The sequence below is a fragment of the Macaca thibetana genome, chromosome 14 (assembly GCF_024542745.1).
Source record: "Macaca thibetana thibetana isolate TM-01 chromosome 14, ASM2454274v1, whole genome shotgun sequence".
Lineage (NCBI taxonomy): Eukaryota > Metazoa > Chordata > Mammalia > Primates > Cercopithecidae > Macaca > Macaca thibetana.
In genome coordinates this window covers 14,947,350-14,968,394 of record NC_065591.1, presented here as the reverse complement: position 1 = coordinate 14,968,394, position 21,045 = coordinate 14,947,350, and the positions used below count along the sequence as shown (strand labels likewise).

General features: G+C 36.3%; 2 protein-coding genes across 2 annotated transcripts in view; both read right to left on the bottom strand.

Moving 5' to 3' along the window:
* The window catches only part of MED19 (mediator complex subunit 19), a 751,866-nt gene that overhangs the window by 619,823 nt on the left and 110,998 nt on the right, over positions 1-21,045 (bottom strand). The gene's annotated exons all lie outside the window — the stretch shown is intronic.
* LOC126936150 (olfactory receptor 5B12) overlaps positions 9,952-21,045 on the bottom strand; it is a 49,845-nt gene continuing 38,751 nt past the window's right edge. Inside the window, exon 3 of the mRNA XM_050758603.1 lies at positions 9,952-10,903. Coding sequence (XP_050614560.1) covers positions 9,952-10,884 — 933 coding nt within the window. The 5' untranslated portion in view covers positions 10,885-10,903. The remainder of the gene's footprint in view (positions 10,904-21,045) is intronic.

Here is a 21,045-nt window from a genome sequence, read left to right as displayed (position 1 = left end):
GGCATGGGCAAGGACTTTATGTCTAAAACACCAAAAGCAATGGCAACAAAAGCCAAAATTGAGAAATGGAATCTAATTAAACTAAAGAACTTCTGCACAGCAAAAGAAACACCATCATAGTGAACAGGCAACCTACAGAATGGTAGAAAATTTTTGCAATCTACCCATCTGACAAAGGGCTAATATCCAGAATCTACAAAAAACTGAAACAAATTTACAAGAAAAAATCAAACAACCCCATCAAAAAGTGGGCAAAAGATATGAACAGACACTTCTCAAAAGAAGACATTTATGCAGCCAACAGACACATGAAAAAATGCTCATTATCACTGGCCATCAGAGAAATGCAAATCAAAACCACAGTGAGATACCATCTCACACCAGTTAGAATGGCGATCACTAAAAAGTCAGGAAACAACAGGTGTTGGAGAGGATGTGGAGAAATGGGAACGCTTTTACACTGTTGGTGGGACTGTAAACTAATTCAACCATTGTGGAAGGCAGTGTGGCGATTCCTCAAGGATCTTGAACTAGAAATACCATTTGACCCAGCCATCCCATTAGTGGGTATATACCCAAAGGATTATAAATCATGCTGCTATAAAGACACATGCACACTTATGTCTGTTGTGGCACTATTCACAATAGCAAAGACTTGGAACCAACCCAATGTCCATCAATGATAGACTGGATTAAGAAAATGTGGCATATATACACCATGGAATACTATGCAGCCATAAAAAAGGATGAAGCCAGAAACCATCATTCTGAGCAAACTGTTGCAAGGACAGAAAACCAAACACCACATGTTCTCACAGGTGGCAACTGAACAATGTGAACACTTGGACACAGGGTGGGGAACACCACACACCGGGGCCTGTAGTCGGGTAGGGGGAGGGAGGAAGGATAGCATTAGGAGATACACCTAATGTAAATGACGAGTTAATGGGTGCAGCACACCAACCTGGCACATGTATACATACGTAACAAATCTGCACGTTGTACACGTGTACCCTAGAACTTAAAGTATAATAATAAAAACAGAAAGAAACATACAGAAATGCAATAATAATGGGGGACTTAACACCCCACTGAGAGCACTAGACAGGTTATCAAAACATAAAATTAACAAAGAAACATTGGATTTAAATTTTTGACCAAATGGACGTCACAAACATTTACAGATCAGTCTAACTAACAAAAGTAGAATATAGTGTTTTCATGGGCACATGGTACATTCTCCAAGATATGTCACAAAACAAGTCTCAATATATTTTTAAAAGTTGAAGTTATACCAATTATCTTCTCAGAGCATAGCCAAATAAAACTAGAAATCCAACACCAAGAGGAACTCTGGAAACTATAAGCAAATACCTGGGAAGTAAACAATATATTCCTAAACAATATTTAGGTTGTTTACCAAATTAAGTTGTACATTAAAAATTTTTGAAATAAATAAAAATGGAAACAAAACATACCAAAACATATTGAAAACAGCAAAAGCAGTGCTAAGAGAGTAGTTTATAGTATTAAATGCCTACATCAAAAAATAGAAAGATCACAAATTAACAACATAACATTGTACCTCAAGGAACTAGTAAAACAAGAACAAACAAAACCCAAAGCTACCAGGAGAAAACAAATAACAGAGATCAGGGTAGAACTAAATGAAATTGGGACAAAAACAAATAAAATAGACAAATCACTAGCTAAACTACCTAAGAAAAACATGAGAAGAGATCCATATAAACGTAATCCAAAATAAAAAGGAATACATTATAGCTAATACCACAGAAATACAAAAGATCATCAGAGGCTGCTGTGAACAACTATGCATTCGCAAACTAGAAAACCTAGAGAACATGAATAAATTCCTGGAAACAAATAAGCTCCTAAGATTGAATGGGAGAGAAAAATCTTCAACAGAGCAATAATGAGTGATTAAGTCAGTAATAAAAAAACTTCCCAACACCACCAACAAAAAAGCTCAGGACTGGATAAATTCACAAGGTAAAAAGAAATAATAGCAATCTTTTGAAACTCTTCCGAAAAATCAGAGAGGAGAGAATCTTCCCTAACTCATTCTCCAAAGCTGATATGAGTCTGATACCAAAGCTGGCAAGGACATAAAAATGGAATACTACAGACCAATCCCTGATAAACATAGATGCAAAAATCCTCAAAAATATACATGATTTGCTAGCATTTTGTTAAGGACTTTCTATGTGAAGATTTTGCACATATATTGAGGTATATGTATAACAGCATATCAAAAAGATAATATACCACAATCAAATAGGTTTTATTCAGGGATGCAAGGATGGTTCAACACACACAAATCAATAGATGTGATTAATTACATAAGCAGAATTTAAAAACAAAAGCCATATGATCCTATAAATAAAGACAGAAAAGGCATTTGATAAAATTCAGCATCCTTTTCTGATAAGAACTTTCAAAAAATTGGACATAGAAGGAACATGCCTCAAAATAATAAAAGCTATACATGAAAAACACATAGCCAACAGCATACTGAATGGAGAAAACTTGAAATCATTCTCCCTGAGAATTGGAACAAGACAAGGATGACTATTTTCATCACTCCAATTAAACATAACCCTGGAAGTCATAGCCAGAGCAATCAAGCAAGAACAAATATTAAATGCATTCAAACTAGAAAAGAGAAAGTCAAATTACCTCTGTTTGCTGATGATATGATTTATGTGTAAAAAATCTCACAGACTTCTCCAAATAATTCTTAGATCTGATAAATTAATTAAGAAAAGTTTAGGGTTATATAATCAACGTACAAAATTCATAGCATTTCTATATAATCAACATATAAAATTCAGTAGCATTTCAAAATGAGTAGCATTTGTATAGAAATGCTACTGAATTTTGTATGTTGATTATATAACCTTAAACTTTACTTAATTCATTTAAAATTTGATTCTCGGCCGGGCGCGGTGGCTCAAGCCTGTAATCCCAGCACTTTGGGAGGCCGAGACGGGCGGATCACGAGCTCAGGAGATCGAGACCATCCTGGCTAACACGGTGAAACCCCGTCTCTACTAAAAAATACAAAAAACTAGCCAGGCGAGGTGGCGGGCGCCTGTAGTCCCAGCTACTAGGGAGGCTGAGGCAGGAGAATGGCATAAACCCGGGAGGCGGAGCTTGCAGTGAGCTGAGATCCGGCCACTGCACTCCAGCCTGGGCGACAGAGCGAGACTCCGTCTCAAAAAAAAAAAAAAAAAAAAAAAAAAAAAAAAAAAACTTGATTCTCCACTTGAATTGAGCTGATAATCACATCAAGACATCAATCAATTTACAATATGTGCAAAAGAATACCTAGAAATACATTTAACCAAAGAGGTAAAACACCTCTACAATGTAAACTACAAAACATTGATGAAAGAAATCATAGATGACACAAACAAATGGAAAAACATTCCATGCTCCTGAATTGGAAGAATCAATATCACAAAAATGACCATATTGTCCAAAGGAATCTAGAGATTCAATGCATTTTCTACCAAAATACTAATGTTATTTTTCACAGAGTTAGAAAAATACAGTCATAAGATTCACATGGAATAAAAAAAGGAGCTCAAGTAGTCAAAATAATGCTAAGCTGAAAGAACAAAGCTGGTTTCATCACATTATCTGACTTGAAGTTATACTGTAAGGCTGTAGAAACCAAAACAGCATGATACTGGTTTTTAATAGACACATAGATGAATAGAACAGAATATAGGACCAAAAAATAAAGCTACACACCTACAGCCAACTGATCTTTGACAATGTTGACAAAACATGCATTTGAGAAAGGATACACTTTTCAATAAATGCTGGGAAAATAGAATTTTCCTTTGCAGAAGAATGAAACTGACTCCTATCTCTCACCATATACAAAAATCAACTCAAGTTGGATTAAAGACTTAACTGTAAGACCTGAAATTGCAGAAATACTAGAATAAAACCTAGGGAAAACTCTTCTAGACATTGGGCTAGGCAAAGGATTCATGAAAACCTCAAAAGCACAGGCAACTAAAATAAAAATAGACAAATATGACTTGATTAAACTGAAAAGCTTCTGCACAGCTGAATAGAATGAATAGAAAACCTGCACAATGAGAGAAAATATTTTCAAACTCTGCATCCAAGAAGGGACTAATTTTAATCTAGAAACCATAAAGGACTCAAATAACTAATCAATAACAAGAACAGTAAGAAAAAGCATTAAAAAGTGGACAAAGGACATGAAGAGATATTTGTCAAAAGAAGACATAGAAATCGCCCACGAGCACATGAAAAATATTCAACATCACTAATCTTCATAGAAATGCAAATTAAAATCACAATGAGATATCATTTTATACCAGGCAGAATTGCTATTGTTTAAAAAGTCAAAAAATAACAGATTGGGGTGAGGCTGCAGAGAAAAAAGAACACTTATACACTGTTGGTGGGAATGTAAATTAGTACAGGCACTATGGAAAACGATGCAGAGATTTCCCAGATAACCAAAAATAGAACTACCATTCAATCCCACAATCCCACTACTAGCTATCTATCCAAAGGAAAAAAATCTTTATATAAAAAATAAACCTGCACTTGTATTTTTATCACAGCACTATTCACAATAACCAAGATATGGACTCAACATGAGTGTCCATCAATAGAGGATGGGATAAAGAAAATGTGATACATATCACACACACACACACATATATATATACACACATCATGGAATACCACTCAACCATAAAAAAGAGTAAAATCATGTCTTTTGCAACAGCACGGATGGAACTTGAGGCTGTTGTCTTTAGGGAAATAATGCAGAAAGTCAAATACTGCATGTTCTTACTTATAAGAGGAAGTGAAATAATGTGTACACGTGAACATACAGTGTGAAATAATAGACATTGCAGACTCAGAAGGGTAGGAAGGTGGGAGCGAGGAGAGGAGAGAGGGTTGACAAATGAAAAATGTCTTAATAAATACAATTGCATTATTCAAGTGATGGTTACTCCAAAAGCCCAGGCTTCAATACTACACAATATATCTATACAACAGAATTCTACTTGTATTCATACAAATGAAAATAAAATGAAGATGATGGTAATGCTTAATTCATATGGTTGGTAGGAGCATGTAAATTAATAAGGTGTTTAAAACAGAGTCTGGTACATACTAAACTGTCAACAAACACACTAGCTATAAAAATAAATTATAAAGTCATCCTTTTTCTGTGAAAGAGCCTCCATTCATTTCTAAGAGTGTTCATTATCTCCAAAACACATAATATATCCCTTAGAGGCACTGAAAGCCATGACTAGTTAATTCCAAATATCTTGCCACATAATGATGAGGTTGGAGTTGTTTTAAATAATTGACTAGCTAAAAATAAAACAGAAGAGAATTAAAATGTACACTGTTTAAGCTGACAAAGCAAATTGGGAAACACTTTTATCTGTAGTGTACTGAATTTTTCCACTGAGATATAAAGTTGAACAACCCCAGTACTCATCAAAAACTTTCCAGATGTGTTTTTATGCAGAGATAGTCTATAACAAGGGCACCAGAAGTAGACATATAACATTTTTTTTCTGGAAGTCCTTTACCCCAACTCTTCCAATTTTTAGTTTCCTGCTACGTGAAACTTGGTGGAAAACTGTGTAACATTAAGAACTGTTTTATAGTTTCCTACTATGTGAAATCTGGTGGAAAACCATATAACAGTGTTCAGCTGGGCACAATGGCTCATGCCTGTAATCCTAGCACTTTGGGAGGCTGAGGTGGACAGATCACTTGAGGTCAGGCGTTCAAGACCAGCCTGGCCAACATGGTGAAACCTTGTCTCTACTAAAAATACAAAAATTGGCCAGGTGTGTGGCACCTGCCTGTAGTCCCAGCTACTCAGGAGGCTGAGGCAGGAGAATCGCTTGAACCTGGGAATCATAGGCTGCAGTGAACTGCACTCCAACCTAAGCAACAGAGCAGGACCCAATCTCAAAACAAATAAACAAACAAAAAACAGAAACAAAGAGACAAACAAAAAAACAGTTTTCAGGATGACATGAATTCAAATCCTGGTTCTGCCTAAATTGTCCTGGAACATGGGCAAATGTCTTAATGTCATTAAGCCACATTTTCCTCATTAATGAAATGATAACAATAACAATCCTACCTTGCCATGGAGTTGTCAGGATCAAATGAGTTATGTTATGTAAAACACAAAGAACAGTGCAACTGTACGAGGATGCTATATAAATGAGAATAGTTCTTTTTGAAAATCTGCTTACCATGCTCACAGCTTAGCTGCCAGCAAACTTGTCTTAAATATGGGGGAAAATAGACATCCTTGTGCGTCTCTGCTTACTCACATTATCTGGAATTACTTATGCACTGGCCATGATGTTTTATCAGCTATGTTCAGTACAGGAATTCCAAGTCAATTCACTGGGAAAGAAAATAAAAAGAAAAGCCATGAAAGAGGAGCATATTTGGCTCAGTTCTCAGGCTTTCTTATTAAATACCAATTCATAACACTAGGTTATTATACTGGAAAATGACAAAAAAACAAGCTCAAGTATACCAGTGGCTGATTTCAAGTACACTAATTTTATGCCTTCATATTTAAAGTAAATTTTTTGTAGACGGCATGAGGTGGGTCTTTTTTTTTCTTTTTTAAAATCTAATGTTCTTTTTCAATTTGCTAAGTTTATACTGTGTTTAATGTACTCATTGACACAATGAATTAAAATCTACCATCAGACCAGGCACGGGTGGCTCACACAGGTAATCCCAGCACTTTGGGAGGCCAAGGCAGATGAATCACTTGAGACCAGGAGTTCAAGACCAGCCTGACCACCATGGTGAAACCCCGTCTCTATTAAAAATGCAAAAATTAACCAGGCATGGTGGTACACACCTGTAATCCCAGCTACTTGGGAGGCTGAGGCAGGAGAATCTCTTGAACTCAGGAGGTGAAAGTTACCATGAACTGAGCTTGCACCACTGCATTCCAGCCTGGGTGACAGAGTAAGGCTCTGTCTCAAAAAACAAAAACAAAACAAGCAAACAAAACAAAAAAAAACCCTATAATCTTCCTAGTTTTTTTTTTTTCTGTTTTTTCCATCTTTTCTTTGTTTCTTTTGTCTTCTTTTCCTTTTTAAACTACTTACTATCTTTCGGTTCTATTTTATCTCCACTGTTGATTTATTATTAAATACCTCTCTTCAAAATTGTTTCAGCTATTGCCCTAAAGTTTACATTATATGTCTGGAATTCATGAAAGTATGCTTCTTTATAATACTGTGCCATTTTACGAGTTGTTTAAGGATGTCGCAAACATATACTGCCAATTACGCACTCTAATACTTTATATTATTATTATACATTTTCCTTGTATGTATTCTATACATAAATATAGAGTATATTCCTACTATTTATTATTTAGACAGTCATCTTTTAAACAATTAAAAATACAAAAAGAGTAGATCTTATGTCTATCTGTCTTCATTTAACTCATTTTCAGTGCTCTTCATATGACAAATGTAAATTACTGATTGGCATCAGATTTCTTATGTCTGAAGAAATTCCTTCAATATTTCTTGCAGTGAAGGGCTGCTGACAATGAACTTGCAGCATGTGTGTCTGAAAAATGTCTTTATTTCTCTTTTATTTTGGAATACATTCACTTGGTTTAACAGGGTTTCTTTATTATTTCAGCATTTCACAGATGTTTTCTGGCATGCTCTGCTTCTGATGAGAAATCTGCAGTGAATCTTGTTTTTGTTCCTCTGTATGTAATGTGTCTTTTTTCCTCTGAATGTATTTATAATTTTCTTCTCATATTTGGTTTTCAGTAATTTGAATGTGACACGTATAGGTGATAGCCATTTTGTTAAATCCATAGTATACAGAGCAAAACAAAAAAGTACCTGCGTAAATAGACTTTGGTCTAATGGGGAGACATTAAAAACTTAAACTCACAGATAAATACATAATTATAAATTATATATTATGAAAACAAATTTTTTTTTTCTCAGAGAGGATTATAATAGAGGAAGCTTAAATTTAAAAGGATAGAATAAGGTCAGGCGAGGTGGCTCACACCTGTAATCCTAGCACTTTGGGAGGCCAAGGCAGGCAGATCACCTGAGGCCAGGAATTCAAGATCAACCTGGCCAACGTGGTGAAACCCCGTCTCTACTAAAAATATTATACAAAAAGTTAGCCAGGCACAGTGGTGTGCGCCTGTAATTCCTGCTACTCAGGCAGCTGAGGCATGAGAATAGCTTGAAGCCAGGAGGTAAAGATTGCAGTGAGCTGAGTTGGTGACACTGCACTTTCCCCTGGGCAACAGAGCAAGACTCTGTATCAAAAATAAAAAATAAAATAAAGTAAAAATTAAAGGGTAGAATAAACATTTCCAGAATGGCAAAGCAAGGACCTCCAAAAATTTGCTCTTCCATAAAAGCAATTATAACACAGGTAAAACAGTGTTTTGAAACTCTCGAAACTAACCAAGGACATGCAACAATTCAAGGAGTATTCATTCAAAAACAATGACTGGGCCGGGCGCGGTGGCTCAAGCCTGTAATCCTAGCACTTTGGGAGGCCGAGACGGGCGGATCACAAGGTCAGCAGATCGAGACCATCCTGGTTAACACGGTGAAACCCCGTCTCTACTAAAAAATACAAAAAACTAGCCGGGCGAGGTGGCAGGCGCCTGTAGTCCCAGCTACTCGGGAGGCTGAGCCAGGAGAATGGCGTAAACCCGGGAGGCGGAGCTTGCAGTGAGCTGAGATCTGGCCACTGCACTCCAGCCTGGGCGACAGAGCTAGACTCCGACTCAAAAAAAACAACAACAACAACAAAAAAAAACAAAAACAATGACTGACTCTCAGGGTCAACAGTGAGTTTTGTGATACGTTAGCTTGCTTTATCCCCCAGCTTTGCGGTAACCTTGAACACCAGCACACATGGAACTATGTTAGCTGAAAAAAAAATGGTCTAACAACCATTGAAGTGAGCAAAATGTGTTGGAGATTGCTAATGGGCCTGCTTCCCAGAGAATTGTCACTGTTTCATCTATTTGGCAGCTTCCTGGGAAAACCCCATTCACAATTTTGTCTCTATTTCACCAGACTCAGTTCACTCAGTGAGAAAGTTTTATTGCTAGAGTGTTTGTCAAAGCATTGAGCAGCAATTGTTTAACATCGCAATTGCCTGAAAATGTAAATATCAGTTGGAGCATACAATAATCTAATCAAACTCTTAAAAAAATCGATGAGGGCATTAGAAATCCATAGAGGGCTTTGAAAACTCCCATATATTCCTGGGGATTACAAAAGTCATGCATATGGGCAAGGCCCTATGTATTCACAGGAAAGACCTGAGAGGACCTAATGTTTCATTTGTGGCTGATCTTGAGGCTCTGCACAAAAAAGACATGAAGATTAAAGGCAGAATTTAAACTGCTGGAGCACTGAAAACATGCTCCAGTACACACATGCAAAGCCTATGCATAAGGCTTCAGAGAATTAACCATGTAAAGCACTTAGAAAACTCTGTCCAATTGTTAGTTGACTGCTAACTAAGTAGAAATTTCAGTGGCCACACACAACAAGAAATGCAGAATTAACATAAGTAACTCAGGAAAATCACTAAACAAACAAAAGTACCACCAACAAAAACAAAGCCTAGATGGGAGGAGAGAGATGCTTTTTAGAATGCGCTATATTTTTATTATTTAAAATATCCAGGTTTTAACAAAAAAGTGTCACTTAAAGAATGAGGAAAGCATGGCCAATTCATATGTTTAAGAAAACAGTCAATAGAAACTGTCCATAAGGAAACCCAAATATTGGACTTAGTAGACTAAGATTAATATGAGGTGGAGGAAATTATCTTATTGTGAATTCTTTATAATTAAAATATGAATCATATAGAGGACTTTGCCTTCCCTACAGTCTTTTTAAAGGCACTCTTAACCTCTTTGTTCCTCAGGCTGTAGACCAGTGGATTCAACATGGGAATGACTATGGCACAGAACACAGATGCCATTTTGTCCATGCCCATGAAATGGCTGGAGCTAGGTCGTAAATACATAAAGATGCCTGTCCCAGAAAAGATGGAAACTGCAGTAAGATGGGAAGCACAGGTGGAAAAGGCCTTCTGGTGTCCTTCAGATGAGCGCATCTTCAGGATGGTGATAAATATAAATAAGTAGGAGATCAAGATTACCAGGATAGAAAAGAAGTCATTGAATCCCACCACAAAAAAAATAACCATCTCACTGATGTAGTTGTCTGAACATGAGACAGCCAAGAGAGGAGGAGCATCACAGAAAAAGTGTTCAACTACATTGGATCTGCAGAAGGAGAGCCTGAAAGTGTTCCCAGTATGAATGGATGCATTCAGGAAACCACAGACACAGGAGCCTATGGCCAGGCAAGCACATACATTTGTTGTCATGGTGGTGGTGTAATGCAGGGGTTTACACACTGCTGCATAGCGGTCATAGGCCATTGATGCCAGGAGGGAATTTTCTACAGTGATAAAGGCTACAAAGAAGAAGAATTGTGTGGCACAAGCATTGTATAATATGAATTTGTCTCCTGTGAGGAACCCCACCATCACCTTGGGAGTGACAGCTGAGGAATAACCAAAGTCCACCAGGGAGAGGTTAGTGAGGAAGAAGTACATGGGGGTATGGAGACAGGAGGCCAATATAATCAATTCAATCATCCCCAGGTTCCCAACCAGAGTGATGAGGTAGACAAAAAGGAAGACTATGAAGAGTGGGATCTGCTGTTCTGGGTCATCAGTTAATCCCACAAGAATGAATTCAGTCACCTCTGTGTAGTTCTCCATTGGGAATTATGTAGCTGCCCTGTAGAAATGAAAAGACAGAATCAGAATGATAAATGGAGGGAGGACTACTGAGATCAGTCAGTATGCCCATTTTGTGCTTTATTCCAGTATTTTAATTACTTGTTTCCAGCAGTCCTGGATCTAAAACATGCCCATGACAACAAAATGCAATTTTAAATTACAATAATTCATAGAGCATTCTTAATAAAATGATTTTGGAGATAATCCATCCCAAACTCCTAATTTCATAGATTACTGAACTAAGGTACAGAAAAGGAAAGATTCATACAAGATCATAAGACTAATTAATTGGAACAGGCAAAATATAAACCAAATCACTTTGAATTCAAGCCTTAACTCTTTATCATAAAGAAAAATTCCTTTAAATCTTTTACATTCAACCTAAACTGGGCACAAGATAGTAATTTATTTAATTGACGAACTGACTGCCTGATGGAGCAATTAAATCTATCATTGTAAGTCAATGTGAAGAATGGAATAGCATGAAATTAGGAATCAAATATACTTACCAGTTTTCTTGGCTTTATGCAAATAACCTACATTTCTAGATCTCAGTTAAACGATAATAACTGCATCCACAAATGTTTATAACCTCTTCTAACCCTTAAAAAATCTTCAAAAAGTTAAAAAGGAACATGACTATTCAGTAATACCAACCAATTGACCAATCAACATAAATTTCTGGATGTGTTCATTTCCTCATTCTCTCTACAAGCACTAATTTCAAATGGAGCACCATGTTGCGTGCTAATTGCCAGGTTTACACTAATGCACGAGATACATTCCCTGACCAGATAGATATCTAAATTGTTAAATATCATGTTTAAGTTCAGAATATTCTTATTCTCTATTCCCAAGGAGAGAGAAGTGTTTTCTCATTTGCTCAGAACTGTGTGATAGATGTTAATCGCATCTACACTGCAGACCATCAGTCAGGCCATAATGTAGTTAATAAATTGTGTCCAATGACCAGATGTTTTTAGTGGGCAGAATTAGAACATGAAATTAGGTCTCCTCATTCCACTAGTTAGTTGTGCCTTATGTAATTTTGCACATCTCTATTTCAGTGCATTTTATAACTGGCTTCTAAGCCTGATTTCTTCCTCATTTATTAATCACCATTCCTTCTGTCTTTCTTTTTTTAAAAAAATATTAGTATGGGCTTTCAGATTACAGTAAAATTTTATGTTGACATTCCATTTGATTATCTCAACAACTCTAGAATTAGGAGAACTAATATTATCATATTTCCTGAAAAAGAAAATTGAGAAATAAATAGTTTAAATAACTTGTTCAAAGTAATATAATCTTATTCTTTGTAAAGCAGGGACTCGAGGCCTTCTTGTGCTTTTTCTTTATGTCACATGATAAGTATACATATTCTAATAGAAACTCATTAGAAATACAAGTTGAGAATCCCTAATCCAAAAATCCAAAGTCCAAAATGCTTCTAAATCCAAAACTATTTGAGCACCAACATGATGCTACAAATGGAAAATTCCACACATAAGTATGTAGCACAAACTTTGTTTCATGCACCAAAATTATTTAAAATATTACCTAAAATTACTTAGGCTATGGATATAATATGTATATAAAACATAAATGAATTTTGTGTTTAAATTTGGGTTTTATCACCAATGTATCTCATTATAAACATGCGAATACTCCAAAATTCAAAAAAATCCAAAATCCAAAACACATTCCCAAATATTTTAGATGAGGAATATTCAACATATATAGCCTCTGGATGTGGCTATATATGTTGAATATGAATAAAAGAAATATTCAAAATTTAGAGCCAAATCTCTGATTAAACCAAAGGAGAAATGGGTACCTTGATGCATTTTTCTAGCTACCTCTGCCCCTGCAACTTTGTGCAGACAATAGATTTGATCCAGAGACTTACCCTTCTCCCTGAGAAATACAAAATTCGGGTCCAGCACTTTCATATATAAGTGAATGTCACATCAGAAATCAAGTTCTTTAAAGAAGGAAAACAACTTTTTGAAGATTTCTCTTTAGTGTTTGGCCAAAAGGCTTAAAGTTCTTTAGAGGCAGGGGGAAATTGAAAGAAAAATGCTATTGGCTTTGGAATCAGCTAACAAGAGCTCTACTCCTGTATTTACTGCTCCTCCTTTGTACATAAGACTCTTAACTCATTTGTATATCAATAGCTGAATCTATAAAAAAGGAAATAATAAAAGATAGCCCCAACAACATCCAGCCTGAAAACTGCTGCTATGGTAAGAAAAGAATAGGAAACCTATAATTTCTTATACTCAGTAAGCGGTGATAATCATAACCTCAATTAACATAATTATTACTGGGGTTTTTTATAAACATTGTTGCAGGCTTTTTGCTATATATCAGTTTTGGAGAAGGTCATAACTACTACTAGATGACTATTGACAATCAGATGAATAAATAAATGGTCAAAGTGACTCTGGTTCTGGGGCTGCTCCTTCTAATATGAAGCCAAATGGAATCATATAGGTACTCGATCGGTTGAAAAGTGGGAACCAGGAGGTAATTATATGGTCACAGAGCTCTCAGGGGACACATACTCTATGAGGGCTACAAAACACTTTATCCAACATACCTGGAAATCAGGTGATTAAAGAATCTGTGGGGATCCAGCTCTGCTTGTTGTGGGAGATCATGAGTGTATTTATGTTACTTTCAGTTATTCTCTTGGGTAATGCACAAATTAAGCCACAGCATGTCCTTCAAGACTGTAATTTGACATAAATACTAAGAGACAGAGACCCACATTTTATCATTAAATAAGGGATGTGGACTTGAGGGATTAGTGTTTCTTTTAATTCGCCTTAAATGTTTGAACCATTGAGAAGAAATATTAATTCATCAACTGTTTATTTATTGCAAGTGGATTTTAGCCATAGTGATGAGATTTAAGAACACAGACCCATGCAAAATAAACATCATTCTTGTGCCCATGGTGTTTAAATCTAATGGAGAAGATAGACAGTAAGCAAATAAACTCCCTAAGAAACATGCATAAATATGCATATATACATATATAAATACATATGTACATATGGAATAAGCATACAACTATACATAAAAATGAGATAAAAAATAAATCTACTTTATATTGTTTGGTCAGAATGTTTTCTCTGGAAAATTAAGATTTCAGCCAAGTTTAAAAATGACAAAGAACCAGTATGGAAAAGATCAATTCCAAACAAAATGAAATATATGTGGTAAAGGACCCAAGTTTCAAGAAAGTTAACAGAATCTAAAAGAAGCCAGAATGTTTTCTTCATAACTAGACTTCTTCCTTGTCAATTTCTGTTTCAGCATCCTCCACCAAAGAAACCTTGACAAACAAAATAAACAGAGTGACACATAAACAAGATGGCAGAATAGGAGATATAATCCTCTTCCCCTCACACAAAAAATCAACCAATAATTATCCATGAATGATAATAGCCTTAGTAGGACTCAAGGGACCATTTAAAAACCTGTAGCAACATAGTGAAACAAAAAAGGTGGGAGAGGAATAACCACATAGAAAAGACTGTTGGAGATTTGTATATACCTGAGATGTCTAGAGATGTCTAGGAACAAAGAAAAGCAGGTTCCAGCATTATCAACCATGTTATGAGTGCCACCATTGTTCCCAGCAACCTGCTGTACAGAGAACACTGCCATCTTTCACTACCAAGATAATCAACAGCCATCCCCACCATGGAGCCCCCAGAAAATGAAACACTGCTGCACCAATGCTTCCAGAAGGGGCAACTGTTTTGTTGCCCCATGGCCAAAGCCACCATTCTTTCCAACTTTGCACCTGCCTCAAACACGGGAGCCACTACTGTTATAGGTTAGCCACACCCCACACCTTAGAGCCCCAGTTGCTGTGTGTGCATACACACTACATGCACTAAGTCCGCTACAATATTGACCAGCCTGAGGCCCAGAGTCCAGAGCCACTGTAGCTTTGAGCAAACCTACACTCTGGACCCTAGAGCCACTATATCTCTGCACATGCGTGGACTTTGGCCCCCAGCTTCTCAGCTGCTTCACAAGCATCTGTGCCCCACGCAGAGTTATCAATGCAGCAGTGGGGCATCTACAACCAAGGCATTCATGTCATCAGCACTTCAGACTCCAGAGTGATTTTGCCTCTGTGCATGGCCACGCTTTGTATCAAAGGATACAAAATTTCTGTTAGAAAGGAGGAATAGATTCATAAAACCTACTGTACAACATGATCCATATATTTAAAAACAAGATACTGTGTTCTTGAAAAATGTTAAAAGGATAGAGTCTAAATGTTCTCACCCTCAAAATGATAACTTTTTGAGGTAATGCGTATGTTAATTAGCTAGCTTTAGCCATTCTAGAATGTATATATATTTCAAAAAATTATGTTGTACACAATAAATATGTGTTATTTAGTCAACCAATTAAAAATAAGTTAAAAATGTTTTCACTGAATACTCGTAAGTGTACAAAATGAAAACTTTATTAAATTATCTAAAGTTATGCTTAGGGAGAAATTCCTAGAAAAAAATAAAGACTGAAAATCAATTATTTCAGCATCCAGATCAAGAAGATAAAAAAGAAGAGAAAATTAAACTAAAGGTAATAGAAGAAAATAATAAAAGTTAAATTGTATACTAATGAAATAATAAAAATCATATAACTTCTAAAAACCAAAGTCAAAAGTTGGTATTTTAAAAATACTAATTAAGTTTATTAATCCCTAATGAAACTTATCAATAAATAGAAAAGGCACAAATTACCAATATCTGGAATGAAAAAGGTATTATTAAAAATTTAATCTGAGACTGTTATGAATTACTTAAAGCCACCAATTTTTTAATGTATATAAAATTTACAAATTCCTAGAAGAAAATGTACTAAAACTAACACAAGAATCAAGAAAAAATTTAACAGTCTTCTATTTATATAGAAAACTTAGATCTAAGTATAGATTTATTTATTTATTTATTTATTTATTTATTTTTGGGGGATGGAGTCTTGCTCTGTCTCCTTGGCTGGAGTGCAGTGGTGCAATCTCGGCTCACTGCAAGCTCTGCCTCCTGGGTTCACACCATTCTCCTGCTTCAGCCTCCTGAGTAACTGGGACTACAGGTGCCCGCCACCACGCCTGGCCAGTTTTTTTGTATTTTTAGTAGAGACTGGGTTTCACTGTGTTAGCCAGGATGGTTTCGATCTCCTGACCTCGTGATCCACCCACCTTGGCCTCCCAAAGTGCTGGGATTACAGGCGTCAGCCACTGTACCCGGCCTAAGTATAAAAATTTTTTAAACCTTCTCTCTAAGATAAAAAGATACCCCAAGGCACATATATTTTCAATGATGAAACCTAGTCATTTCATTTAAAAATAATATCAAAATTACCAAGGCCTGGCAAAAAATAGAAAAAGAAGAAAACTTTTCAAGTTATTTTTTTAGGTCAACATAGTGTTTACATTCTGAGATAATTTAAAGACAAAATATTAACATTAATAAGTGAATTTAACAAGGACAGTGGTTACAGGATCAATATACTAATGTAATTATATTTCTATATACCAACAACAAATAGAAAATAAAATAAATAAACAGCACCTCACACTGGCATCAAAATGACCGAATATATATAAATAAATCTCAAAAATGTAGTTGTACAAGACTTCTGCACAAAAAAGCTACAAAACATTACTGACAGAAAATAAAGAGGCTATGGTAGATGGAAGGATATACCATATTCATGGATCAAAAGACCTAATATTGTGAGTTTAAAAAGAAAAAGTCCTTTCTCCCAATATTAATCTACCAATGCAGTGCAATCCAAATCTTAACATGTATTTTACAAATTGATTCTAAAATTTATATGAAAATATGAAGAAAAAATAGTCAAGATAACTTTGAAAAAATAAAGAAGGCTGAAAGAAATATACAACCATATATCAAAACTTTCTATAAAGCAAAAACATTATTGTGTATTGACACAAGAAGTATATAGAACAATTAAACAGAATGGAGAATCTGGACACAGAATCACTAATGTGCAGTAACCCAATTAATGAAAAATACATCTCCTAAGGACACCTCATCAGTTACAGTTCCCACTCTAAAATCCAGACAAAAACTGAGAGTTTTATTGCAGTGACTGTGGTTCTGAAAGTCAGCTAATCAAAAGTTTATCTCTGTAAAGTTTACAGTTACTGGTGTAAACTTAAAAAGTGTTCTTACACTTTTACAGTTTAATGACAACCCAATTCCAAACACTCTGACTTCAGAAAGCCTATTAAATTCTGGGTTCAAAAATTATTTTCAAAAGGGAGAAGTTACTCATTTTAAAATTTATTTTGGAATGTTGATCTATTAGCTGGAGCAATAGCAACCATTTTGAACCATAGGATGAAAAACACACTTAAAGCTGTAGGGCAGAGACCTAAAAAGAAATTCAGTCCTTAATTTTTTCTTGAAAATGCCATATATTCTGTCACCAACTGGTGTACTTCAATCCTGGAGTTAGTGCAGATCCAATCTGGAGTTAGTACAGATACCACAAGTTAGGGGCTCAATCCTCCACAAGGCTGCCCTCACTTCAGATGCCAGAGGCACTTCAGGTCACCCCAGATCACTCACACTTTTGACTGGCTATAAATACAGGGGTTTCCACCACCCTCTAAAGTTTAATAATTCGCTAGAATGACTCATGGAACTCAAGAAAGTACTGTGCTTATAATTACAGTTTTATTATAAAGAATATAGATCAGGACGAGCCAAAGGAAAAGATACGAAGTGTGAGGTCTGAGACGGTTCCAAACATAGAGCTTCTTCTCATGGCACACTCCAGCACATGAGTGTGTTCACCAACCAGGGTGCTCAACTGAGCTTTGGCATCCTAAGTTTTTATTGAGGTTTTATGGTATAGGCACAATTGATTATATTTCAGCCACACAATTAAGCTCAATTTCCAGTCCCACTTCTCTCACTGGAGGCAGTCTGGCTCAAGGCCCTAACCTTCTAATCACATGGGTGGTCTTTCTGGTGACCAGCCCTCATCTTCAATTATCTCATTAACATAAAGTGAAATGGATCCAAAGGGCTCATGAATAACAAAGACACTCTTATCATTTGGGAAATTCAAAGGGTTTCGGATACTCCATGCCAGAAACCCAAGATAAAGACCAGACAGATCAGACTTTCTTCTATGTAAAAGAGAAATAATCTTATCTTACTTAAACCACTAGCATTTTCATTGCTATTAAACAAAATCCAATCCTAGCTGAAAAATTGTACACCAGTATTACTGAGCTAATGGAAACAGTATTAGAGGTGGAGTAGAATGACTTAGTTTGAAGACTTAGCTCCACTGCTAACTGCATAATTTCAAAAGTATTGCTTCATTTGAAAACATTAGCAACACCTGAAATATGTTTTGTGACAGAATTTCAAAATCAAACATCTGAAAATCCAGTGGCGAAGGAAAGCAACTTACACTATTGCAACCCACTGATGTATGATACTACATATAAGTCAAAAAAAGGTGAAATGTAATAGCCCTGATCCTAAAGAAGTGAGGCACTAGAAACAAGCTTCCTGTTTCTAGTACCTCGGAACTTATCTTTCAAAGTACCTCAGAACTTTACATTACTACTTATGTTGGACTAGAAACCCTGTCCAATATTCATTTAAACATGAAGAATGTTTATAATTAATCTAGAGTAGAAAAAGTGGGGAATGTATGGTCCCAGGATTTTGCACATACATCGGCAAGGGTGTGTGTCTGGGGGGGTATATGTGGCATGTGTCACTTTTCCACATACCAACTTTTCAGGAATGACCATTTTGAGTCCCATATTTAATGCTACCACAGAGTTTTCCACAAATACAGAGCCTCTTGTGAATGCTGGCTCTTTTTGTTTCTCTGCCTTGTTCTGTAATATCATTGTTAATGCTCTATTCTTTGTTTCATGAGCGTTGTTATGCTTCACGACTTAATAGATACTATGTATATATTCCCTTTAGGTATCACATATTTGGTAATATAAACCAACTGGTTTTTAATTGTAAAAAAATGACTGGATGACTTCTGCCTCGCCTTAAGATATGCTAAGTAAATCCAACACTTTTTTTATTGTTGTTTTTGTTTTGTTTTGTGTTGTTTTTGTTTTTGTTTTAGACAGAATCTTGCTCTGTCACCCGGCTGGAGTGCAGTGGCACAATCTCAGCTCACTGCAACCTCCACCTTCCTGGTTCAAGTGATTCTCCTGCTTCCGCCTCCCAAGTAGCTGGGACTACAGGCCTGCACCACTGCGCCCAGCTAATTTTCGTATTTTTAGTAGAGACAGGGTTTCACTATACTGGCCAGGATGGTCTGGATCTCTTAACCTCGTGATCCGCCCGCCTTGGCCTCCCGAAGTGCTGGGATTACAGGGGTGAGCCACCGCACCCAACCAAATCCAACACTTTTTAAGGCTTCCCAGGGGAAGGCAATCCCAATTCTCTGTGTACCAGTTTCCCTTCTCCGGTTTCAGCACCGTAACCACCAGCATCCTTATGGGGTGAGGTTGGAGGGAGACTTACTAGGAGAAGCAAGTTGTGGCTTCCCCTTTGTTCTGGATCTAGAAGAATCTTATTTCATCCCTTTGAATATACCATTCTGTCCACAAGGGATTCCTTGGCATTCCGTGCCCAATCTCAAAAGTCTAAATTCTAGGTTTCTGTTTCAGATTTGAAAAAAATGAATGAGCTCCTTTACTTCTCTTAGCCTCATTTTCCATATCTTTTTAATTAAATTAGTAATATGTAGTCCTGTAGCTTGGGAATGAAATAAGACAAAGGACATTCAATATTTGGCGAAGCACTCAACCTATTTAAAAATATCACTTTTGTTATCAGAGAGTATTAGCTGAGATCATTCTGACTAAAGGAAGGCAGCAGTGTCACTATGAGAGCAAGGGCCCCCAGTAAGGTGGTCCTTGAAGACCTCATTAAAATAAAAGCAAATCAAGTAAACAAGATTGCCCACACAGCAGGTTGTTCCCACTACAGTGAGCTTGAAAAAAGCCAGATCGAGATTTAAGGGTCTAGTGACTGATGTCTTGAAGGGGATTATACTGACATGGAGATCTTAGAGGACAATTTCTCCTGGGAATGCATCTACAGCTCTATGTCTCATGTACTGAATATTTTAATTTAAATTTTGCCTGTAGGGACCAAGTTCTAAAGGAATTTGCTAAGGAAAGTCATGGGTAGGTGAATTTTTATTTCTTCTCCAATATGCCTATTGGTTCTCAAAAATAAAGAAAAAGAGACTTAATTTTCTTGGCAGCAATGGATGTGGTCACCAGGACAGTGAAAGGAACACAGTCTGGAACTTTCAACTAGTCACAAAGACTTTAGACAACATAATTTCCATGTCAAGTGGGACTTTTTTCTTTTTGCAAATAAACATTTTGTGTGTTGATTGTGCCTCTTGACTCCTGAAGCCATCACCTGACCGATACTAAAGTCTGGCACATGGCTGGTACTTCCACTTTATACTCTGAATATTAATCTTTGTTCTCTTTCCTGTACTGTAAGTTGCACAACTTTATATGAAATTTTATATCTTGGACTTATAACAACTACAGGTAAATTGTGTGGCTTTTCTTATGGTTAATTTCCATGTAGTGACTAAGAAATCCAACTTTCTTACATGCCTGTAGTCCCAGCTACTGAGGAGGCTGAGGAAGAAGAATCACCTGGGCCCAAGAAGTCGAGGCTACAGTGAGTGGTGATTGCACTACTGCACTCCAGCCTGGGTGGCACAGTTAGACTTTGTCTCAAAAAAAATTAAATTTTAATTTTAAATGACTTTAGAGTCAACTCACAACTCCTGTTCCACCATTGTGCCACAATCATGTTGTCTATTTCTTTTACCACATCTTTGTTAACTCTTATTAGTTCCCAAGTTCCATTTGGAGTCCATTTGTCTAGAAAGAAGAAGAGAAGGCTTAGCCATGTTTTACAAATACAGTGTTTTATCTAAGAAAATATCAAATCGCTTCTATTATGATTGCTTGCTCCTAAAAGCAAACAACGAGTAGGTGACAAAAGATGTACAGCTCCCAAGAATAGCATGGTTCCAGTTATCTTTTGTTGTGTA